At 38.6% G+C, this 26,801-nt stretch overlaps 1 protein-coding gene across 1 annotated transcript; it reads right to left on the bottom strand.

Moving 5' to 3' along the window:
* Nucleotides 1-1,247: 1,247 nt before the first annotated feature.
* LOC113048080 (uncharacterized) lies at nucleotides 1,248-26,441 on the bottom strand. The gene is made up of 7 exons (XM_026209587.1): nucleotides 26,220-26,441; nucleotides 25,655-25,833; nucleotides 25,507-25,571; nucleotides 24,719-25,039; nucleotides 24,499-24,616; nucleotides 24,321-24,412; nucleotides 1,248-2,281 (listed from the first exon to the last, which is right to left on the bottom strand). Exons 2-7 carry the CDS (start codon nucleotides 25,692-25,694, stop codon nucleotides 2,174-2,176), a joined length of 744 nt encoding a protein of 247 aa, XP_026065372.1. The 5' UTR covers nucleotides 25,695-25,833; nucleotides 26,220-26,441; the 3' UTR covers nucleotides 1,248-2,173.
* Nucleotides 26,442-26,801: the final 360 nt, after the last annotated feature.

The following is a 26,801-nucleotide window of genomic DNA, read 5'->3' as shown; positions in this document are numbered from 1 at the left end:
AAAAATTTGGATAATTGCATGTAAAAAAAAAAAAACTTTGTAATGCATATGCAAAATGTGAAACTGCCATCTTATTCGCAGTCAATAGAATTTTATAATAATTTGTACAATAATATTATTTGTATATTATTATTATTATTATTATTATTATTATTTAATGAAAAAGATATTAAAACAAGTTTATGAGAGTAATGCATCCATTTAAATGGTTCCTGTGGTTATACTGGTAGATTATTGCATGGTTGGAACATTTCAATCAGATTCGAGGACCAAGTAACTGTTGTACATATGTTGTGTGTGTGTACGTATTCACTCGAAGCAAGTGTTTGCAATACAAAGTGAAACAGTGTAGCTCTGTTTTGTGTAATTACCATTAACTTTGATGATGATCAACTTTGTAATAACTCCTGTTAAGGAATTTATTGAATTAGGGATTTTAAATGAAATACTCACTAACATAGTGACTTTATTCTCTGTACAGCGAAATAACAGAAATACTGTGAGTGTGAAAACACAAAAAGTGAAGCAGTAACCTTAATATACAGGCCTTACATTACCGAATTACAAATTCTTTCAGTTTTGCAAGGTAAAATAGATGACTCTTTTCAAAACTTATAATGGAGGTGGCGCTGCTCAGTGGCTGACACGCACACGGGAGCTCTGATTGTTTGGTCAATGTTTGTTAGTATACGTTGTTTTTTCTTTTATTTCTCTTCCAGTTTTTCTAGTTTTTTGTTTGTTTATTAATTACGGTCCCACGGTGTCAAGTTGTGTATTTGAATATCGCGAGTGTAAACGTCTGCAATTGGATGTAAACAATGGACGGTAACATGGCTTACTTGGAACTCTTTCTGGCGATCACTCTACTCTCTCTACTTCTGTCAAACGCTGAGCCATTCAGGATAACGGGATTTTCCCTGGGAATGCCTATGTCCACCTGAACAGCGATTTGTCAGGACAAAGAGGAAGCGTGGCTCGAGAGGAGGAATTAAACGCCGCGTTCGTGCAAGAGGATCTATACCCCCACTACCAACCATGTTCCTCTCTAATGTGAGATCGCTAAGGAACAAATTAGATGAACTCCATGCCTCTACGCAATACCGGTATGAATACAGAGATAGTTGTCTGTTATGTTTCAGTGAGACTTGGTTGAATCGTACAGTGAATGATGACAGTCTTTCCCTACCTGGCTTTGGGAATGTGTTTTATCACCATTGTTATTTATTTTATATACTAATGATTGTGTCAGTCACCATTCTAACTGTTCACTGATTAAGTTTGCAGATGATGCTGCCCTAGTTGGTTTTTTTAACCGATAATGAACAGGACTATAGGACTGAGGTTGACCAATTTCATTAATGGTGCAGTCAAAATTCATTAATTTTAAATATTTCAAAAACAAAAGAAATGGTGATCGATTTAAGGAAAAGGCCCCCTCCACTGCAACCTGTTACTATTCAAGGGACAGTTATTGAGACTGTGGAGGAGTATAAGTTCTCTTTCTGTCCAGAACAGGAATATGCTCAAAAAAGGTGACTAAAATGGTCAGGAAAATTACTGGATCTGAGGTTAAAAGCATCTCCAATCTCGCAGATCAGTATACCCTCAATTTGTGTTTGTATGTCAACACCATTGCTGTGTTGTTGTTTGTTTTGTTTTACTTTTTACTGTATCCTTTATGTTATCTGTGTTAATGTTAAATGTGGCTCCCTTGAGTGCAAAACAAATTCCCCTCGGGGCAATAAAGGTTTTCGTCATCATCAGAGTTTTTCGGGAATAATTCAGAGGTAGCCCTACCGAAGTTATAAATTATCTTAAGTATTATACCTAGTGAGTGTATTTTAAAAAAATCTGTTACTGCAAAGTCTGTTCAGAATTTCCACATTATGAACACATGTTGCTATCATTTTCTTACCTGTATAGCAAAAAAAAGGAAATAGTTTAGTGCAACGCACATCAATCCATGTGCTGGTATAATATATCGAAGCACATTCCTCATGTCCGCCAATGTTGTCTGGTTCCCCAGTTTCCCAATTCTGGAATGTAATTTTCTCATCCTGATAAGACCACCGCCAGCTATTAATGTCATTGTACAGTCCAATCCAGGCCATGTTACTCATTTTATAAACTGCTTCTCGTAGATTTGCAGAGTCTTCAGTACTCTGAACTGTGGCTAAGTCAATGTGAGTCCTTCTGCAATAATCCTGTGCTTCGTCCCAAGTCTTCTGTTCCTGTATGAGAACATAGTCACGTAATGTGCTTCCAGTGAACGAACAGAATCCTGTTGAGAGAAACAGAATGTAAGAGTGTGCAGGAACACACGTGAATCCATGGTTCTATTTGGAATTTTTAAGGTGGGAGAATCACCAAATAACATGATTCATTGGTGAGGTAACCCTACCATTTTACAAATGCTTCTATAAATCTTTGGTTTGTTTCTGCAACTTGATTACCTGTCATGTGTTTTTTTTTTTTTTATTATGCTCCACATTGACTTGGCAATGGAATATATTTTCTGTGTGTGTTTTTAATGGCAATACTCCCAGGTAATGATTTCATAGCATGTTGTTGACCAAGAGAATTGTTGTGTTTGCACATGTGCTTAAGACACCGGTCACGCATAACATACTAATGTGCTTTTAATATCCAAATCCGTTAAAGGATTTTTAGGCTGCATTAATTAGGTAAACCGGAACTGGGAACACTTCCCATAACACCCATTGTACTTGCTACATCATTAGAAGAATGGCATCTATGCTAATATTTGTCTGTTTCTCTCTTATTCCGAGGTCACCGTAGCCACCAGATCCAGTCTGTATCCAGATCAGAAGGTCACTGCAGTCACCCGGATCCAGTACGTATCCAGACCAGATGGTGGATCAGCACCTAGAAAGGACCTCTACTGCCCTGAAAGACAGTGGAGACCAGGACAACTAGAGCCCCAGATACAGATTCCCTGCAAAGAACTTGTCTCAGAGGACCACCAGGACAAGACCACAGGAAACAGATGATTCTTCTGCACAATCTGACTTTGCTGCAGCCTGGAATTGAACTACTGGTTTTCGTCTGGTCAGAGGAGAACTGGCCCCCAACTGAGCCTGGTTTCTCCCAAGGTTTTTTTCTCCATTCTGTCACCGATGGAGTTTCGGTTCCTTGCCGCTGTCGCCTCTGGTTTGCTTAGTTGGAGTCACTTCATCTACAGCGATATCGTTGACTTGATTGCAAATAAATGCACAGACACTATTTAACTGAACAGAGATGACATCACTGAATTCAATGATGAACTGCCTTTAACTGTCATTTTGCATTATTGACACACTGTTTTCCTAATGAATGTTGTTCATTTGCTTTGACGCAATGTATTTTGTATAAAGCGCTATATAAATAAAGGTGACTTGACTTGACTTGACGCTGATAGCGTTCCCCATAATGTAAATTCAAGGTGCAGTATCTTGTTCCCATTCTCAGGGATTGTTATGATACATTGCAGTGGGCTCTCTCCTCACCCACTGGGTTCATCTGTGGTTAAAGATGAGGGAGGTCATATCTTTTTTTGCTTTCTTGATGCCCCCATCTTGAACGGTGGTCTTTTCAGTGACACTATCAAGGACTTTGCCCAGCAGTAAAGAAACAGAGGAGGTGATTATTGTAAACACATCTTGCTTTTGCATGATTCCATTGCCTCCTACAGGTGCTTGATGTCTCACATTCTCCATCAGAGAGTGATGAGGGTTAAGGACTGCACTTCTGAGCATGGAGGACCACTCCATCACCCAGTAGAGGGCTGGGGAGTAGATTATTAAGTTGGCTTGAGAAAGCTAACTTACTGAAATCCTATTTAAATTTCTTCTTCTTCTTCTTCTTCTTCTTCTTCTTATTTTTCTGGGCGGAAAATTTTTTGGACTCCTACTCCTCCTAGACTGTTCAAGCTACATACTCCAAACTCGGGTCAGACCTTCATACTGTTCTGACTCGGTGTGCTATATCTTTTCAGACTGGTTTTAGTTACGGTTTTCTTAAAAATGAATATTAAAAATCATAAAAATGCCCATAGACTTTCATTGACCGGATGTTCAGATGACCCAAGCTCCAAATCCCATTAGACTCAATCAAGCTTTGATGCTAATCGATTTAAACTCATTCAAATTCATCTAATCTATCTATCTATCTGACTAACTCTATCTATCTATCTATCTATCTGACTAATTCATCTATCTATCTATCTATCTATCTATCTGACTATTTCTATCTATCTATCTATCTATCTATCATAGATCATAAATCATGGTAAACTATGATAAATCATGCTAGAATCAGTAAATCATACTTGAACATGGTAAATCATGGTAAACTATGGTAAATCGTGGTAAATAATGGTAAACTATGGTAAATCATGGTAAATCATGGTAAACTATGGTAAACTATGGTAAATCGTGGTAAATAATGGTAAACTATGGTAAATCATGGTAAACTATGATAAATCATGCTAGAATCAGTAAATCATACTTGAACATGGTAAATCGTGGTATACTATAGTAAATCATGGTAAACTTTGGTAAATTGTGGTAAATCATGGTAAACTATGGTAAATCGTGGTAAACTATGGTAAATCGTGGTAAACTATTGTAAATCATGCTAGAATCATAGTAAATCATACTTGAACATTGTAAATCATGGTATACTATAGTAAATAATGGTAAACTATTGTAAATCATGCTAAACTATGATAAATCAGGCTAGAATCAGTAAATTATACTTGAACATGGCAAATCGTGGTATGCTATAGTAAATCATGGTAAACTATAGTAAATTGTGGTAAATCATGGTAAACTATGGTAAATCATGCTAGAATCAATAAATCATACTTGAACATGGTAAATTGTGGTATACTATAGTAAATCATGGTAAACTACGGTAAATCGTGGTAAATCATGGTAAACTATGCTAAATAATGCTAGAATCAGTAAATCATACTTGAACATGGTAAATCATGGTAAACTATAGTAAATCATGGTAAACTATGGTAAATCATGGTAAACTATGGTAAATCTATCTGTCTATCTGTCCTAATAATATGCTAATCATGCAAATATAATGCTAGCAACATGCTAGTCGCATGCTAGCCATGCTAGAAACATGCTAGCAACATGCTAATCATGCTAAAACATGCTAGAAACATGCTAGCAACATGCTAATTATGCTAGAAACATGTTAGCAACATGCTATTATACTAAAATCATCCTAGCGACATGCTATGCACATGCTAGTCATGCTAGAAACCTGGTAACAACATGTCAATCATGCTAAAATCATGCTAGCAACATGCTAGTCGCATGTTAGTCATGCTAGAAACATGCTAGCAACATGCTAATCATGCTAGAGACATGTTGACGACATGCTAGTCATGCTAGAAAAATGCTAGCAACATGTTAAAAATGCTAGAAACAAGCTAGTTGCATGCTAGTCATGCTAGAAACATGTTAATCATGTTAGAAACATGGTAGTGACATGGTAGCAACATGTTAGCAAACATGCTAGTCGCATGCTAATCATGGTAGCAACATACTAGTTGCATGCTAATCATGCTAGAAACATGTTAGCGACATGCCAGCAACATGCTAATCATGCTAGAAACATGCTAGCAACATGCTAATAATACTAGAAACATGCTAGCAAAATGCTAGTTGCATGCTAGTCATGTTAGAAACATGGTAGCAACATACTAGTAACATGCTAATCATGTTAGAAACATGCTAGCAACATGCTAGCCGCATGTTAATCATGCTAGAAACATGTTAGAATCATGCTTTTCATGCTAAAATCATGCTAGTTGCATGCTAGTCATGCTAGAAACATGTTAATCATGCTAGAAACATGCAAGCGACATTATAGTCGCATGCTAATCATCCTAAAATCATGCTAGTCGCATGGTAATCATGCTAGTCACATGCTTACAAAATGCTAATCATACTAGAAACATGTTAGCAACGTGCTAGTCAGATGCTAATCATGCTAGAAATATACTAGCAACATGTTAGTCATGATAACAAAATGCTAGCAACATGTTATTAGCATGCTAATCATGTTAGAAACATGCCAGCAACATGCTAGTCGCATGCTAGTCATGCTAGAAACATGCCAGCAACATGCTAGTCATGCTAACCACATGCTAGTAACTTACTAATCATACTATAAAAATGCTAGCAACATGCTAACATCATGTTAATCATGCTATAAACATGGTAGAAACAAGGTAGCGACATGCTAGTCATGCTAAAAACATGCTATTCACATGCTAATCATGCTAGAAACATGCTAACAACATGCTAGTCATACTACAAACATGGTAGCGACATGCTAGTAATGCTAACAACATGCTAGTAACTTGCTAATCATGCTAGAAACATGTTAGTCGCATGCATTCTTTCTGTCAAACTAATCTATCTATCATTCTTTCATTTGAGCTAATCTATATCATTCTTTCTAACTAATCTATCTGTCATTCTTTCTAACTAATATATCTTTTTTCTTTCAACTAATCTATCAATCTAACTTTAAACTATAAACTTCTAACTTCTTTAAACTTCTTCAAACTTTCTGGTCAGGCTTTCTCAAGCCAACTTAAAGTTTGTCTCAACAAACTTTTTTTTCTAGTTTTATTATGTTTTCCTTTTTGTTTGAAGACCAACACCCAGGAGGCACTGGCACTTTTATTGTAGGAAAAAGAGTAGTTCTTTCATTCCCTGGATCACAGCCCCTACCTGGTGGATTCCTCTGAGAGCGCTTTTCATTCACCCCTCCCCATCTACAACTCCTGCAATCACAGAGACTTGAATCTGTGACCTTCAGGTTACAAGTCCAACTCTCTAACCGTTAGGCCACAGCTGCCCCCTCCTAATTTACATTATGTGGTGAATAATTACTTTTTTGAACCATAAGCTGCATAAACACATTTCATTACACCAGTGTTGTGCATGAACGCGTTCAATGAACGACATTCACTGAACGCGTTCATATTTTCGCCGAACGCTGAACTGAATGAATCACTTTTCATACAATGAATGTGAACGAGAGCGGCGCTCACTCTGGCAGGAATGAACAGCACATGCAGTTCACGTTCACGCTCATTTGAAAAGTCAGGTTTTACCAGGGTTTAATTTGAGCCGGAACATGTTCCGTCACCTCAGACATTGGATCCGGCACCTCCTGTGTCACTAAAATTAATTGCCTAAATGAAAAAAAAAATTACTGTTTGTGTAGTGTTCAATGTTTGTGACACATGACTTGCGCGCTTGTTGTACTAGTTGAGATTGCTGTTAGCCTCGATCGTTTCACGCAGGGGAAAAATGTCAAGAAGACAGGAAAGTTTGCTTAACCTTTTCAAATACGCTGGACAGTCAGAAAAATAGTTTCCGCTGATCAAAAAGGAGACCACGGAGGACACAGTAGCCTAGTATCGATATCTCGTTATTTCGACATAATAAGAGGACATTCTAATCTGCATTAAGCCACATTAAGCGTTCTTATAATGGTTTTCTATGGGAGGAAAATGCTTAACCGTTCATATTATGGGCTCATCTGATTTTTTGTACATAGCATAGCCTATTTGTTAGGATTTTAGTAAATATATTCTATATCTCAACATTATTTTTCTCCTGGCTATAATAATTGTCTCTTGTTTATTGGTACAATAATTTTGATTAGTTTTGGAGTGGCAGTGATTTGCAGCTGGTAATGGATGGTAAAGAGGTTCTATTGAGTAAGATAGTGGCCTATCTTAAAAAGAATTTAACAAATGAACGTGAACTAGTTCGTTTTTAGATATGTGAACTGAACTTTGAGCTAGTTCTTTTTAAGTATGAACTGGCACAACCCTGCATTACACCAAATACACTTAATTTTCTCTTTAGCAACATCATATAACCCCTTTAAGGTTTCTTGGCTGTCATTTGATAACTCAAAGTTTCAGCTCCCTTCACAGATTTTCTATAGGATTGAGGTCTGCAGATTGGCTAGGTCACTCCATGACCTAAATGTGCTTCTTCTTGAGCCACTCCTTTGTTTCCTTGGTGGTATGTCTTGGGTCATTGTCATGCTGATAGACTAATCCATGACCCATCTTCGGTGTTCTAGCTGAGGGATGGAGCTTTCCATCCAAAATTTTACAGTACATGGCCAGTTCATTTGCCCCTCAATGCGAAGTCGTCTAGTACCCTTAGCAGAAAAACACCCCCATAACATAATGTTTCCACCTCTGTCATTGACTTTAGGGATGGTGTTCTTGGGGTCATAGTCAGCATTTCTTTTCCTCCAAGTCATGCGAGTCGAGTTAAAGCCAAAGAGCTAATTTTTTTTTTTCATCTGGCCACAGCACTTTTCATTTAGATGTTCTTTGGCAAACTTTAAATGGGTCTGCATATGTGCCTTCTTGAGCAGTGTAACCTTGTGGTCACTAAAGGATTTCAGTCCATTTCAGCATAGTCTGTTACGAATGTTTTGCTTGATGACTGTTGTCCTTACTGACTTAAACTCCTTCCATTAAAGTTCCGGGCTGATCCCTCATATTTCTCATGTTTATCCTTACCCTATGAGGTGCGATCTTGCACAGAGCTCCAGACCAAGGCCAGTTGATGGTTGTTTTGTATTTCTTCCATTTCCGAATAATCACACCAACAGGTGTCACCTTCTCATAAGATACTTGCTGATTGTCTTGTAGCCCATGCAAGCCTTGTGAAGATCTGCAATCTTGTCTCTGACATTTGTTGACAATTACTTTTGCTGACATTAGGAGTTACTTGACAGGACTAATCTGTGGGATCGGTAGGGGATCTCGGTAGGGGATCGGTAGGGGTCAAATACTTATTTCACTCACTGAAATGCAAATCAATTTCTAACTTTTATATAATGTCTTTTTTTCTGGATTTTTTTTTTTTTTGGTTGATATTCCGTCTCTATCTTATAAAATAGACCTATCATTATATATATATATATATATATATATATATATATATATATACACACACACACACACACACATACATACATACTGTACATACATACATACAAACCCGATTTCAAAAAAGTTGGAACACTGCAAAAATTGTGAATAAAAAGAGAATGCAATGATGTGGAAGTTTCAAATTTCAAAGTTTTTTTTCCAGAATACAACATAGATGACATATCAAATGCTTAAACTGAGAAAATATATCATTTTAAGGGAAAAGTAAGTTCATTTTTATCTCAAAGTTGGGACAAGGCCATGTTTACTACTGTGTGTCATTCCCTTCTTCTTTTCATAACAGTCTGCAAACGTCTGGCGACTGAGGAGACAAGTTTCTCAAGTTTAGGAATAGGAATGTTGTCCCATTCTTGTCTAATACAGGCTTCTAGTTGCTCAACTGTCTTAGGTCTTCTTTGTCGCATCTTCCTCTTTATGATGAGCCAAATGTTTTCTAAGGGTGAAAGATCTGGACTGCAGGCTGACCATAGAACAGTTTTCCACTTTGCCACAGTCCATTTCAAATGAGAGAAACAAATGAGAGAAAACGCCTGCGCTTTTGGATCATGTTTAGATTTGGCTTCTTTTTTGACCTATATAGTTTTAGCCGGCAGTGGCTAATGGTACAGTGTATTATGTTCCCCGTTTTTTTTTTTTCTGGAAGTATTCCTGAGCCCATGTTATGATTTCCATTACAGTAGCATTCCTGTATGTGATGCAGTGCCGTCTAAGGCTCAGAAGATCATGGGCATCCAGTATAGTTTTCCTGACTTGACCGTTACGCACAGAGATTGTTCCAGATTCAACAATGATCTGGTCAAAACTGAGTTTTTGTTGTAGTTACACAGTTTTGACCAGATCATTATCATCTTGGTTCAATTGATTTAAAGCTTCAAAAAGATGTTTCTTCCATAGCTTTTGCATACGGTAAGTTCAGTCTGTTAAGCATCAGTCACGCTACACGACTGAGTGCATGACAGCTTACAGTTTATTCTGCATTTGTTGCTCTTAGGAGTGAATAAATTACTGTTTATTACTGCTTATTTTTCTCTAGGTAGACTTACAGGTTAGGGATTCTGTAAAAAAAAAAAAAGCATTGCGTGGCCACAACATAGAGTTACTTTCGTCTCAACAAAATGATCTTGTGGCCACAAAATATTATCATGTTCCCAAGAGTAAATGTTGTGGCCAAGACAAAACTAATGAATCAAACATGTTCCATATTTTACTCTGTCAAGCGGAAAACACTGACTGAACCCCAGCATACAGTATTTTTTGTCAAATGGTCTACTGCAGTACATATGAATCAAACAATAATAGCTTGATAAAACATCTGAGCTTACCTTTTAATATTCATATCCAATTAGGCTAAACTGATGATTTATATATATATATATATATATATATATATATATATATATATATATATATATATATATATATATATATATATATATAATGGAAATATTTTACAGAAACAATATACAATACTGTTCAAAAGTTTGGGGTCAGTAAATGTTTATTATTTTTTTTTTTTCAAATTAAAATAAATTAAAAAATAATACTTTTATTCAGCATGCATTATCCAGTAATGACTGTGTCAAAGCAGATTTACAGTGACAGACAGAATAGGCATGCTATTCAACTAGTTAATAGTGAGGATTGGTCTCAAAAGAGTTACCAAGATTTCTTTATTTAACAAATGCTGTTCTTTTTAACTTTTAATTCATCAAAGAATCCTGATTAAAAAGCATCACAGGTTCCACAAAATATTAAGCATCACAAATGTTTCCCACATTGATAAAAATTAGAATATTAGAATGATTCCTGAAGGATTGTGTGATAAATAATATATTAAAGCAGAAAACCATCGTTTGACATATTAATTTATATTGAATCTGTGTATTGGATCAAATAAATGCAGCCTTGATAAACAGGGACTTAAAAAAATAAAATAAAACGTTCTAAATCTCACTGATTCCAAACTTTTAAATGGTAGTGTATGTTACTGACAAACAAAATAACAATACAAAATAGGCCTACACACTCACCTGAAAGCAAAAATAGCATATGAAAGAGTCTGTCCATTGGTGATGAATCTAAAATGTGCATGGAACTTGAAAAAGTAGAAACACCTTATTTTTCTGATCACAAGCAAACTTTCTCTTCTATAATACAAGAAGAAAAAAAAACTGTTCTGAATCAATTAAAGAACAGATCCCAACAATTAGCTGCTACAGCTGACTGAATGAATATCAAACAGTCACCTTCTTTATGCACATCTTTTAACTATGTTCACTTTTCACTCACTAAATGTTGACTTTTATTTCTTATACTAATTTTTACATATTACCTTTCATGCAAAGCCTCTCATATGCAAATTGCTTTGAGACTGAAATTAATACTGATTTTCCATTCTGCCTTTGCATGCAATATAATGCTCTGCATTCAAATAGCTGTACACAGGATGGAAATACTCAATGCTCATAAAGGATGTGTATATCTCCAGGATGTCTGTTAATAAGTGCATATTATTATTATTACACTGTAAAAAAAAAAAAAAAGTTGCGTCAACTTAAAAAAATTAGGCAACTTATCACAAACGCTAACTTAAGAAACGGTGACTAAAGTCCACCCAACTTAAAATAATAACTTTATCACAAGTTGTCACAACATAAATAGTCATGTTAACCTAAAAAAATATCAGAACAAAATATTTTTTGTTTACTGAACACAAGGCCTATTATCTAAAAGCATACACAATTTTAAAGTGACATGAGATTCAGCCAAGTATGGTGACCCATACTCAGAATTCATGCTCTAGATTTAACCCATCCAAAGTGCACACACACACACATACACACACAGATTGAACACACACCTGGAGCAGTGTTCATCATTTATGCTGCGGCACCCAGGGAGCAGTTGGGACTTCGGTGCCTTACTCAAGGGCACCTAAGTTGTGGTATTGCCAGCCCAAGTTTCGAACCCACAACCCTAGGGTTAGGAATCAAACTCTCTAACCAACAGGCCATGACTTTATATTATTCAAATAGTTTAAATAAAGACCATAAAAGACCATAACACGGGTCAAATAACTTTTTTTATTATTGAAAGTTTGTGTCCAAAGCACAAGGACATACCAAGTCTTGTATATTACCTTCTTTACTCGATGCATTTTAGACTGAACTCAACACATGGTATATAATGCATGTTAAATAAATCCAGTGTTAATTATATATTAATACGTTAGGAGTCTTGTGGCATAAAGTCACATGTATTTAACATTTTTGTTTGTTTTTAAAGGAACTTTTACGTGAAAATTACTATATTGCGTATTTTAACATCAACCTAGTCCACTGGGCAAAGTTACATCCAGTGGACGTCTTTTTATGTCTTTGCAGGCATTGAAAAGACATCCACTGAGGAGACAGAATGTTTTTATGACATCTTTTTTTTAAATGTTTTTTAAGTCTTCTGTACATCCGATATAGACGTTCACAGATCCTCCTTACAAGATTTTGTGACTTTATTTCTGTCAGACATCTAGAGAAGCTCTTATTGAGAATTAACAGAGGTTTAAATTAGGGGTGCTCCGATCACGATCGGCCGATCGTTATGCGTATCTCGTCAGTAAAGCCGGTTCTCTAATCAGCTGTTAATTCCATCAGGTGATTTCACATAGAGCAGCTGTTACTACACAGAGCCGTTGTTAATAGAGAAGATGCGCAAATCACGTTAATTTTCAGCGTTTATTGGCCCATCTTCTCAGTTAACAACGGCTCTGTGTAGTAACAGCTGCTCTATGTGAAATCACGCACCTGATGGAATTAACCGCTGATTAGAAAACCGGCTTTACTGACGAGATACGCATAACGATCGGCCGATCGTGATCGGAGCACCCCTAGTTTAAATGTTGATACTTGATTCCTTTGAAGTCACCACTGTGGTGATCAGTGTTTGGTTTAGTTGGGATCTTGGTCTAGTTACTTCTTGTGTTGGCTTGTATTTATACAAGATTATATTTTAATAAGGACTAAAAACAATGGCAAAATTACAGTACAATGGCATGACTTAAGAAACATTCTATGTCTAGGCTTAATTTTTGTCCAGAAAACCACCCCTAAATTTTTCTTAAGTCAAGCCATTGTACTGTAATTTTGCCATTGTTTTTAGTCCTTATTAAAATATAGAGTGGCACATTTGTATTATTGTTCTAAACTGTAATGTTAGTCAGACTTAAAAAAAAAAAAAAGTAACCTAAACGTAATGAATAATCTTTACCACAAACACTGTTATTTAGTTCTGGACATCAAAAATGCAAAAAAAAAAAAAAAAAAAACCTTTTTATGAATAATAATATTATTAATAATAATAATAATATGCACTTATTAACAGACATCCTGGAGATATATGCATCCTTAATGAGTATTTCCATCCTGTGTACATCTATTTGAATGAAGAGCATTATATTGCATGCAAAGGCCGAATGGGAAATCAGTATTAATTTCAGTCTCAAAGCAATTTGCATATGAGAGGCTTTGCATGAAAGGTAATATGTAAAAATTAGTATAAGAAATAAAAGTCAACATTTAGTGAGTGAAAAGTGAACATAGTTAAAAGATGTGCATAAAGAAGAGGACTGTTTGATATCCATTCAGTAGGGCTGTTAGATTCCACAATTTTTTTGAAAATCGATTCCGATTCCAATTCGTTGTCCAGGAATCGATTCCAAGAATCGATTCATCAGTGTTGTTTTTCGATTCTTTTCCAATTCTTTTTTTTGTTGTTGTTGTTGTTTTGTTTTTTGTTTTTAAATTAAAAGGAACCTAATCTCACCATGATGACTGTAGGATAGGTCGTATAATGTATCCTTATAATATGAAGCTGAAAAAAATAAAATGTTGATACAAAAATGTTAGTTTTTTTCAGCTTTGCCCGTGAAATTAGTCATAGGCCAGCTCAGCAGAGACATGCATTTATCGCATTAATAAGACATGAAGTGTCTAAAATAAATGTACACAGTTCAGTTGAATGATGAAGTTTACTTTGTATACTTTGCACAATATTAACAAACCGTACACTGAAACAAAATAACCAGAACATTAATGACTGATGGAGCTCATGGTTTATCAGATGCGCTCTCATCCACTGATCTATGCTCGTGACGTATTAGTCATAATTATCATTGGCTGATAGAAATGTTTTTTAAAAATAGATATTTTAGATGGTAATAAGATCAAGACTCTCAGTGACGTCATGATCTATTCTGTCATGTGTCATTGTCATTGTGGACAATCCAGTTCCACCATGAAATAATCTCTGAATCGTCTTTATTAATCTTTTATCTCACAACTGTTGTAATTATGGCTTAGGTGAATTGTGCTTCTGAAATGAAAGCCTACATCCTAAAAAAATTCTGTTTATTTTCATGAATTTATATTTGTGCAGCCTTTGTTGGATGTAGCCTTCTGTTTGAGAGACTCCCATAGACAAGCTTTGTTGAACTGAAAAAGACTCTGAATGAGGAGTTAATTCCCCCTTGATGGAATCGATTCCAAAGGTTCCCAATGCCTCGGAATCGAGGAATCTATTCTTTTTGGAATCAATTCCCAGCCCTACCATTCAGTCAGCTGTCATAGCTAATTGTTGGGATCTGTTCTTTAATTGATTCAGAAGAGTATTTTTCTCCTTGTATTATTCTTGTATCATCAGGGATTGCCAGGAGGCATCCCTAGGGGGGAGGGAACTGTCATGGTTGGTAGAACCGTTGTCTCTGTTGATCACTATGTGGGTGGAGTTATGTGTCTCTCTCGTCTGCACTGATTGTTTAATTTGAGCATCTTCAGCTATAGCTGCTCCCCGTTTATTGCCCTTCCTTTCGTCTTGTGTTTGTCAGATCGTTGTTTGAAGCTCCCTGTGTACATGCCTGGTTCTTGTCCTTGTTTCAGTCTGTTTTTCTCACCACGCTGGATCACTTCACCACTGGAACCCCATCCACTGTCCTCTCCACTGGATTGCCCATCTGAGTTCCTGCGTCACGCTCTCCTGCTGTCTCATCTCACCGCAACTTCCTGGCCACCTGTGACTTCATCTCTCTCCATCCCGTTGTCATGCTGGTTTACTACTGTTCATTTATGCATCTTATTAAATTATTATTCACTTGCAATTGCTTGTGAGGCAATTGCAGGTAATGAGTGGCAGCTGTAGCTGATGACGCTCACATGAAACAATCAGAGATACACATAACTCCACCCACATAGTGATCAACAGAGACGACAGTTCTACCAACCGTGACAGTTCCCTACCCCCTAGGAACGCCTCCTGGCATTACCTGATGATCCTACCTGTCGATTGTAATCATCAATAATGGAGTGATCCAGTATGTCCCTAGCAGGAACCCAACTCCTCTCCTCCGGACCATAACCTTCCCAGTCCACCAAGTACTGGAATCCTCGTCCCTTACGTCTCAATTCCAGAAAACGATTTACAGAATAAGTTGGTTCCCCATCTACGAGTCATGGCGGGAAGGGACCGGGGTAGGCGGATTAATGCGGTAGTAAAACACAGGTTTAATTTTGGATACATGAAAGGTGGGATGAATCCTCCCATACACCTAGGAAGTTTGAGGCAGACTGTTACCAGACTAATGATTTTGGTGACAGTGAACGGGCCAATCAATTTAGGAGCTAACTTGTTGGAAATGGAACGGAGCTGAATGTTGTTAGTAGAAAGCAGAGCTGCTGGCTCCAGGATGAAGGATTCTTTGAGACCAAACATCGCAACATTCTATCCAAATCTTGGTTGGCACGCTCGGACTGACCGTTGCTCTGAGGATGATAACCCAAAGACAGTTTTTTGAATTGCGTAGAAAAACAGTATGTCCAGCTATAGACAGGCTCTAAAAACTGCCAGGGCAGAGCTTATCCACAAACTCATTGAAAATAACCAAAATAATTCACGGTTTTTATTTAGCACAGTGGCTAAATTAACAAATAACCAGATGCCACCTGATTTAAATATTCCATCAACGTTTAATAGTAATGACTTTATGATTTTTTCACTGATAAAATAGATAACATTAGAAATATAATCGCGAATGTAGATTCTACAGCATTTAATACTTCAGTTTCATCCATCGCACCCAAAGATAAACTTACAACTATAGGACAGGAAGAGCTAAATAAACTTATCAATGCATCTAAACCAACAACATGTTTATTAGATCCTGTACCCACTAAATTACTGAAAGAGTTGTTACCTGTAGCTGAAGAACCTCTTCTCAATATTATTAACTCATCGTTATCTTTAGGTCACGTCCCAAAACCAATCAAGCTGGTGTTTACTAAGCCTCTTATTAAGAAACAAAAACTAGATCCTAGTGTACTGGCAAAATATAGGCCTATTTCATTTATGTCTAAAATTTTAGAAAAAGTTGTGTCTGCTCAATTGAACAACCCAATCTAATGAAAGTTCATATAAATAGTATGGAATATTTTTTTTTTTTTTTGAAAAACAAACATCAAAGTCCATACTTGCTATTGCACCATGCCTCATTTTCAAGCATTCATAAAAATCTTTCCTTTATAGATTTGCTCATTCTGTCTTATTGATATTTATTCAGAGTGACCCTGTGTTCATTCATTCACTGTATCCATTTACAAGTCATTTTACCGTATAGTTTTGAAGAAAAACTAAGACAAATTCAAATTCCATTTCAATTTGTTTCAGTGACATAAGCTTTCAGTGACCAGAGACAACCAAATAAGAAGCAAATAAATAGATTGCATAAACAGTTGTGCTATGGATGATGGAATAAAACTGAGTAAGATGCATGAATTTTCTAGGATGGAGGAGTAACAAATACCGTATTTTCCGGACTATAAGTTGCTTTTTTTTTTTCATAGTTTGGCTGGTCCTGCGACTTATAGTCAGATGCGACTAATTTATCAAAATTAATTTGACATGAACCAAAAGAAATCAACTAAGAGAAATGAACCAAGAGAAAACATTACCGTCTGCAACAACCAGAGGGCGCTCTATGCGTCTCAGTGCTCCTGTAGTCTACACTGAAGACATAGAGCGCCCTCTCGAGGCTGTAGATGGTAATGTTTTCTCTTGGTTCTTGGTTCTAAATAAATGCAACTTATACTCCAGTGCGACTTATATATGTTTTTTTTACCTCATCACAACGTATTTTTGGACTGATGCGACTTATACTCAGGTGCGACTCATAGTCCGAAAAATACGGTAAATATAAGGATATTGCACATTTTTATTGTATAAGTGGGGAACATTTAACTGTTCATGAGGTAGATTGCCTGGGGGAAGAAACTGTTCTTGTGCCTGACTGTTCTGGTATTTGCAGCTCTGAAGCTCCGGTCAGATGGCAAAAGTTCAAAGATGGAGTAACTTGGATGAAAAGGATCCAGAGTGATTTTCTGAGCCCTTTTCTTCACTCTGGATGTATACAGTTTTTGAAGGGTGGGCAGGGGAGTACCAATAATTGTTTTAGCAGTCTCTGTAGTCTTCTGATGTCCGATTTTGTAGCTGAACCAAACCAGATACTGATGTACACAGGACAAACTCAATGATAATATATATAAAGAAAATATAAAGGAATTGTTAATAGATCATTTCACAAGCTCAAAATATAACTTGTTTTTCCCATCTCACTTTATTCATTGCTAAATAGAGAGGCTAAAATGAGAAGCCAAATGACTAGTCAAATTTACGTACTAGAAAATAGGAAAAACAGCAGGGAAATTGAAAGGCAAATGGGAAACATAATACCCCTTAATCCTGATTAGACCTGCATCCTAATTATGTTTGTAAATCCATTTATTTTTTTCTCTTTTTAAATTGCATTTTTTACATTTTGAAATGTACAGTTTTACTTAGGAATCCATTCATGTATTTTTATGTCGATGATTTACTAATTGAGTGTTTTATGTTGTTGTTGTAAATTTGTTTCTAATATTAACTATTTATTGATGTATTTAATATTTCATTTATTCATTAATTGTTTTTAATTTAACAAAAAGTTCAAACAGAACATAACGTTTTCTTTTGTCTTTATATAATAAATTAAATTTTAAAGTTTATTAATGTCTATTTTTGTATTGTACAATTAGTTCTTAATTAATGGAATGCTTTTTAACTATTTCAGTGAGACTTGTTCTCTTCTCACTGAGACACAAATTGAATGGTTGAATGGGTGAAACTATAAGATAATTTTTTTTTAAACTTGAAAACAAACAAATAAATAAATAAATGAAGTTGCTTAAACAAGTATTTCTGTTTGTTTGTTTTTGTCAGTGCAAATCAGTGTGTTACTGGAGTAATTATGCTTTGAAAGTCAGCTTTGATTGTTCCTAATAAACTGTTTAACTGCACTCACAAGTGAATATTAAACTATTTTGTTGGATAATCATATTCTAAATAAACTACAAGCATAAAAATATATAGATTTATTTTGTCCTCACACTCTTTCTTGTAACTTTTCCCTCTCAGTCACACACCTGACTGAGAGGCTCATTATGCAGCTCATTATGCAGGCCTTTGTCTTCTCAGGTGTAAATCACAACATAATGCATGATAGCATAGACCCTTTCTATACACAAAAAGTGTCTTAGAAAATTTAATATTAGCTCTGTCAACCCATTCTCACTGCCAAGGCTCAAAAACTGAAGCATGGTCAAGTGCCTTCCGCTTCACAACTGCGACGCTGAAGTTACCCCTAGGCGTCACTATCTCGACGATCAGGGAACTCCATTGATTTTAACTGCGTGCCTTATGCGTCAGAAAAAGATGCATAAAGCAAATGAGCCTAGAATAATAGCCTAAACGTCCTGCAGTTTTCTAAAGCTCTGGTAAGGAATAAATATTAAATTGATTAGTTTTCCTAGGTCAGTTTTTATGCATAAATGTAATTTTTGTCTATAAATCCCCTATTTCATATTTTCTGTAAAGACTTTTATCTGGTTATATAGGCTACCTTCAGCCACTCCTAAACTTTCAAATCCACAGCACTTGTGTTTATATATTATATAAACCTTTGCGTTTTTATGATGCATAATTAAATTATTGTGTAGACCAACTATGTATTCTCTCTCTCTCTCTCTGTGTGTGTGTGTGTGTGTGTGTGTGTATGTGTATATATATATGAAATATTAAAACAATGAAACAATTTATTTATTTATTTTTTATTTGTAGTTTGGAGATGCCCAGTTACACTTATGTCGTTAATTATTTGATTTGTACATGCGTAATGTATTATTATTATTATTATTATTATTATTATTATTATTACTGCTATTTGCACTTTAGGCCTTTTTTTACATCTGATGCCAGGGACATTAATAAATTAATAATCAGCTCATTAATGTTGTCTGTAAAATATTATCAGATTAACGTGCTTTTACATCTGGTTCTTATTATGTTGGCCAATCAAAAAAATACTGTGAAACTCATACAGACAATAAAAAATGATATTTTTACGGAGTAAAATTATAATTGTTGGTTTATAATTAAGACATTTAAAATACTGTATTACAACAATAAATAAATAATTAAATTAAAGAAGTAATCCCTAATTCATCCATCCATCCATCCATCCATCATCTTCCGCTTATCCGGGGCCGGGTCGCGGGGGCAACAGTCTAAGCAGAGACGCCCAGACTTCCCTCTCCCTAGCCACTTCTTCCAGCTCTTCCGGGGGGACCCCGAGGCGTTCCCAGGCCAGCCGGGAGACATAGTCCCTCCAGCGTGTCCTAGGTCTTCCCCGGGGTCTCCTCCCGGTGAGACGTGCCTGGAACACCTCCCTGGGAAGGCGTCCAGGAGGCATCCGAAATAGATGCCCGAGCCACCTCAGCTGGCTCCTCTCGATGTGGAGGAGCAACGGCTCTACTCTGAGATCCTCCCGAGTGACCGAGCTTCTCACCCTATCTCTAAGGGAGCGCCCAGCCACCCGACGGAGAAAGCTCATTTCGGCCGCCTGTATCCGGGATCTTGTCCTTTCGGTCATGACCCACAGCTCATGACCATAGGTGAGAGTAGGAACGTAGATTGACTGGTAAATCGAGAGCTTTGCCTTACAGCTCAGCTCCTTCTTCACCACGAAAGACCGGTACAGCGACCGCATTACTGCAGAAGCTGCACTGATCCGTCTGTCAATCTCACGTTCCATCCTTCCCTCACTCGTGAACAAGACTCCAAGATACCTGAACTCCTCCACTTGAGGCAGGAACTCTCCACCAACCTGAAGTGGGCAATCCACCCTTTTCCGACTGAGAACCATGGCCTCGGACTTGGAGGTGAAGATTTTCATCCCAGCCGATTCACACTCGGCTGCAAACCGTCCCAATGCACACTGAAGGTCCTGGTCTGAGGATGCCAACACGACAACATCATCCGCAAAAAGCAGCGATGAAATCGTATGGTCCCCAAACCGGACACTCTCCGGCCCTTGGCTGCGCCTAGAAATTCTGTCCATAAAAATTATGAACAGAACCGGTGACAAAGGGCAGCCCTAACGGAGTCCAACATGCACCGGGAACACGTCTGACTTACTGCCGGCAATGCGAACCAAGCTCTTGCTCCGGTCGTACAGGGACCGAACAGCCCTAAGTAGGGAGCCGCCGACCCCATACTCCCGGAGCACCCTCCACAGGATGTCGCGAGGAACACGGTCGAATGCCTTCTCCAAGTCCACAAAACACATGTGGACTGGTTGGCCAAACTCCCATGAACCCTCCAGCACCCTGGAAAGGGTATAGAGCTGGTCCAGTGTTCCACGACTGGGACGAAAACCACACTGTTCCTCCTGAATCCGAGGTTCCACTATCGGCCGAATTCTCCTCTCCAGTACCCTGGCATAGACTTTCCCAGGGAGGCTGAGAAGTGTGATCCCCCTATAGTTGGAACACACTCTCCGGTCCCCCTTCTTGAAAAGAGGGACCACCACCCCGGTCTGCCAGTCCAGAGGTACTGTCCCCAACCGCCATGCGATGTTGCAGAGGCGTGCCAGCCAAGACAGCCCCACAACATCCAGAGACTTGAGGTACTCGGGGCGGATCTCGTCCACCCCCGGTGCCTTGCCACCGAGGAGCTTTTTAACTACCTCGATGACTTCAGCCCGGGTGATGGACGAGTGCTCCTCCGAGTCCCCAGCCACTGCTTCCTCAACGGAACACAAGTCGGTGGGATTGAGAAGATCCTCGAAGTATTCCTTCCACCGCCCGACGATATCCCCAGTTGAGGTCAACAGGTGCCCATCTCTACTGTAAACAGTGTTGGTAGGGCACTGCTTCCCCCTCCTGAGGCGTCGAACAGTTTGCCAGAATCTCTTCGAGGCCAACCGATAGTCTTTCTCCATGGCCTCACCGAACTCCTCCCAGGCCCGAGTTTTTGCCTCCACGACTACCCGGGCTGCAGTCCGCTTGGCCTGCCGGTACCTGTCAGCTGCCTCCGGAGTCCCACAAGCCATCCAGGCCCGATAGGACTCCTTCTTCAGCTTGACAGCATCCCTTACTTCCGGTGTCCACCACCAGGTTCGGGGATTGCCGCCTCGACAGGCACCGGAGACCTTACAGCCACAGCTCCGAGCAGCCGCAGCGACAATGGAGGTGGAGAACATGGTCCACTCGGACTCAATATCTCCAGACTCCCTCGGGATCCGGTCGAAGCTCTGCCGGAGGTGGGAGTTGAAGATCTCTCTGACAGGGGGCTCGGCCAAACGTTCCCAACAGACCCTCACAGTACGTTTGGGTCTGCCGAGTCTGTCCAGCTTCCTCCCCCGCCATCGGATCCAACTCACCACCAGGTGGTGATCAGTTGACAGCTCCGCCCCTCTCTTCACCCGAGTGTCCAAGACATATGGCCGAAGGTCTGATGACACGACCACAAAGTCGATCATCGACCTCCGGCCAAGGGTGTCCTGGTGCCACGTGCACTGATGGACACCCTTATGCTTGAACATGGTGTTCGTTATGGACAAACCGTGGTTAGCACAGAAATCCAATAACAGAACACCGCTCGGGTTCAGGTCAGGGGGGCCGTTCCTCCCAATCACGCCCCTCCAGGTGTCACTGTCACTGCCCACGTGAGCGTTGAAGTCCCCCAGTAGAACGACGGAGTCTCCAGTCAGAGCACTTTCCAGCACCCCTCCCAGAGACTCCAAGAATGCCGGGTAGTCCGCACTGCCGTTCGGCCCGTAGGCACAAACGACAGTGAGAGACCTATCCCCGACTCGAAGGCGCAGGGAAGCGACCCTCTCGTTCACCGGGGTAAACTCCAACACATGGCGGCTGAGCTGGGGGGCTATTAGCAAACCCACTCCAGCCCTCCGCCTCTCACCATGGGCAACTCCAGAGTGGTAGAGAGTCCAGCCTCTCTCAAGAAGTGTGGTTCCAGAGCCCAAGCTGTGCGTTGAGGTGAGCCCGACTATCTCTAGTCGGTACCTCTCGACCTCCCGCACAAGCTCAGGCTCCTTCCCCGCCAACGAGGTGACATTCCACGTCCCTAAAGCCAGATTCCGTGTCCAGAGATCGGGTCGTCGGGGGTCTCGCCTACGACTGTCGCCCGATCCACTATGCACCGGCCCCTTACGCTCCCTCCTGCAGGTGGTGAGCCCACAGGAGGGCGGCCCCACGTCACTCCTTCGGGCAAAGCCCGGCCGGACCCCATGGGGGAAGGCCCGGCCACCAGGCGCTCGCATACGAGCCCCAACCCCGGGCCTGGCTCCAGGGTGGGGCCCCGGCTGCGCCATGCCGGGCGACGTCACGGTCCTTGATTTTAATTTTGCCATAAGGGGTTTTGTGAACTGTTCTTAGTCTGGCCCGTCACCAAGGACCTGTTTGCCTTGGGAGACCCTACCAGGAGCATATAGCCCCAGACAACATAGCTCCCAGGATCATTCGGGTACTCAAACCTCTCCACCACGATAAGGTGACAGTTCAAGGAGAGGCTCTAATTTCTAAGGCTCTGGGTTCTAATTCATCAGTTTAAAAAAATATATAACATTTTGGAAGATATAGGAAAGATGAGGTGATTTTAAATAGATTATCATTTGGGCACGCAGGACTAAATGCATCACTATAGACGGTTTCATCGGGCGCACGCGCCTGGACCTAAGTTAACTTCCGGTCTGTGTTGTGTATATCGGTCTGGCTGCGGTGCCATCTACAAACGCAGTTAAAGCCAAGGTGATGAGTAGACTGAAGTTGGGCTCAGGTGGTTGTGCTGCGGGATGTGTTTCCCATACATTTATTTATTTTTGGAGACTCGCCACAATTTTAAAACTGATCGATTTTCAAAAAGGCTTCGTTAAATAAACATGAGTAACGTAACATTACGTAACATACCACACGTTTAATAATAATTCCTTACATTTATGTTTAAATATCAAAACGAGGCACGGGTGTTTTTATATCGCTGTATTTCTGAAAGAAGATTTGCATGTTATATGCCTGATAGCAGCGTATGAGCGTAGCTCTGCTTTGTTTACAGCTGTTACTGGGGAAACCTCTATTTCTCGCGCTTTATGTCTATGCTTTAAAACATCTCCTGCTGGCAAAGAATGAATTAGCATTTTCATTAAGTCCGCCTGATCCACACAGAAAACACATTTTGTTTGTTATCAAAAAATTTCTACTCTAGAGGGACTTGGCTGTTGTTATTGATTCTATTTGGAGTCTACCGGAAGTTAAGTTAGGTCCACAAAAGCGCTCACGCGCATTAATGTTTGTTTATGTTGATGCCGTTGAAACCGTATATACCAAATAGGTAAACATATTGCAGGACCGTTGAACATGTAATAATAATTAAAATGATAAAGAACTTAAAAGGTAAGGATAAAGAAAAAAATAAGAGAAATTGGATGTTTGGAATAAATAAATAAATAAATAAAGCAAAGGAATAAAGGAATACACAAGCTTGGGACGGTACTAACTTTGTATCATACATAAACAGTTAAATACATACATATAAACAGTTGGCGGCGTTATGTGGTGCGCAATACACCGAAAATTCCAAAGAAGAAGATAAAGCAAACCACCCCATCCCCCACCCCCATCCCCCACCACTCTAGCATCCCGCGCCAGCCACTGCTATATCTCGTCCTTTAAAACGGTAAATTATGGGACAAAATTACATCATTTAGATAAAGAATGTCAGATTCAGGTTTAACTGCACTTGTGCATTATGTTCAAACGTATATTTTTTCTTAAAAATATTTAATTATATTAGAGCACTAATATATATGTATCAAGTAGTAAAACCTACAAATCCCAACTGCAATATTTGACTGATAAGAAAGTAATACCTTTACATATCTGTTAACCAGAGCTTGTCCCAAATTGAGAATCTTCCGCTTAATCCACAACATGGCTTGCATTGTAATCATGTCTGCTCGGCCTATAACAGAAATAGTAGAACATGTAATGAGACATGTGTACATAACAAAAGGCATTCTGCATAAAATCATACCTTATTCAACATACCTGATTTTGACATGTATTTGCTTGTAACAGCAATTCTAGATAGGAAGCTGTTCGCCTGCTCCACTTCCTCACCAATAGTTGACCCAGCTCCTTCCTGGTAGGCCCCACTATACTTGACCTAACAAGTTTTCAAATCCGACAAAAACAATGCACTCAAATTTTTTATGTATATTTTATATTATTTCTTAGAATAACATACTTAAAACACATGGCAATGTACCTCACATTTCCAATAGTGTGCTTTGGCATGCATCACTGACAGAAAAGGATGCATGTCCAGTAAAGACTGCAGCTCGGGGAAGTGCTTGGAAATACAGGCTACATCTGAACAGAAGAATTTGATGCTCCCCTGTGACATGTCTGCAAGAAAAAGTGGGTAAGCAAAAATTTCCCCTCGAAACATATTTAAGGCCATAAGGAGAACGCCATGGCGACAGACAGCGATCTCTAATCCCTCCTCATCCAGTTTGCTGCTTGATTTCTTGGCCAGTTCTTTTGCTGCTGTCCAGTGTGATGCACCACATAATCCTCTTCCCGACACCTGGATCATATAAATTACACACATTTTTTAAAAGCTCAAAAGATACACTGCTAAATACTGTAGACCACTCTAAATGTGACATAACTTTACACCTGATCAACAAAAAAGATGAAATATTTACAGAACATTAAGATAAGTTTATAGATTTCTCAAAAAATTATTAATGCTTCAAACAACCAAATCTATCCCACCATGTGTTGTACATATTAACTGTTTACTGTTATATTATGTTCTTAAACTACACAATCTCCAAATGCTTCAATCCTAGCTAATTTCAAAACAATGAACACAAACATCTTAAGTAGTCAAAACATACATATGTTGTCAGAGGGCATCATATCGATATCTTCTGGGTCTGTTAAATTTTTTTCTAAGAAATACATTTTACTTCAAGAAATGTGTAAAATTATTTGCGAAAAGCTGTGAAATCAAGTTAAACAGTAATATTTGCCAATCATAATACTTACGTGATCAGTACACATCCACATCACTCTGTATAAAAAGTTGGTCAAGTAATGCCCTTTTCTCTGTGCTAATGAGGAAAACATTCGGAAGTTATATTAACACATCATTCAAAATTAAGAAAATCACTTTAATTTACAAACAGATGAGTACCTTGCTTTGTTTTTAAAGCGATAGTGTTTGCGATTGCCATCAACAGATACAGCTAACATGTCCGGAGTGCATGCTAGACAAGTGAAAAACTCCTCCTGACACATCTTTTCCACTGCATATCTTGCTGCAACCCATTCATTGAAACTGCAGCTGAAGGCAATGGCCGATATTTTTCCACTCTGAAATTAAGAACAGGTAATACCGGTGTTTTACTGGGTGATATGTTTTATTATATGTAGTACTGAAAGTACTGATATTCTTTTAAATTAATCTCCAAAGACTCAAAAGGGATAGTCATAAAGGATAGTCTGTTTAACATTTCATATAAAGTTAGCAAAGTCTACAGAAAAGCAATCATTTTCACATTGAAAATGAACTACTTGTTTTGGTTATAAAGCTAAATTGAGAATCATAATGTATTAAAATCTCAGTACATTAAATATATTAATAGCTAAATCTATACATGCAAAGGTTTCTACTTCGTCCAAAGAAAATAGTAATTTTACTTGGCAATGGTTAATGATGAAAAAAATTATAATAATTAAAAACAAAACAAAATACTTACTCTACCAAAGAGAATTGTTTTCTCATCAAACATTTTAACAAATGCTTGAAAAGACATCCCTGGTGATGCCATTTTCATCTCTTGAAATGAGACAAGCACATCTGTTGTGAACAGTGCACTTGCAGGGATGTTACCAGGCCAGTAACCACTCTTTTGAAGTTCTGGCAAAGACGCCTCTCGTGAATATCCACACGAAGCACAGGACAAGTGAGGCATGCTAAGGTTGTAACGGCCTAAAGGAGGAAAACAAGCTACATGAAATTATAAGACACCTCTTAAGCACAAATGCTATTTTGGGGATTTCCGTTTTTCATTTTCCTACCTAATTTTGAATGCCTGCCTATACTAATGCTACAGTGTAAGCTCAGAAAGTTTGGTATAATTTCAAAGGAAACCCTTTGAAATTACATAAAACACTGTTGAAATTGATAAAAATGACAATATATGCTGTCTGTGTTATAATAAATAGGGAAAAAAACAAGGCGCTTTTTTATTTTATTTGTGTAAACTGAAGTTTGAAATGGTATAACTCAGGCATTGAAGGGGCTGGCAACTTCAGACCAATGTCTTGTGATTCTTCCA

The sequence above is a fragment of the Carassius auratus genome, chromosome 29, assembly GCF_003368295.1.
Source record: "Carassius auratus strain Wakin chromosome 29, ASM336829v1, whole genome shotgun sequence".
NCBI lineage: Eukaryota > Metazoa > Chordata > Actinopteri > Cypriniformes > Cyprinidae > Carassius > Carassius auratus.
This window is presented reverse-complemented; position numbering and strand designations above follow the sequence as displayed.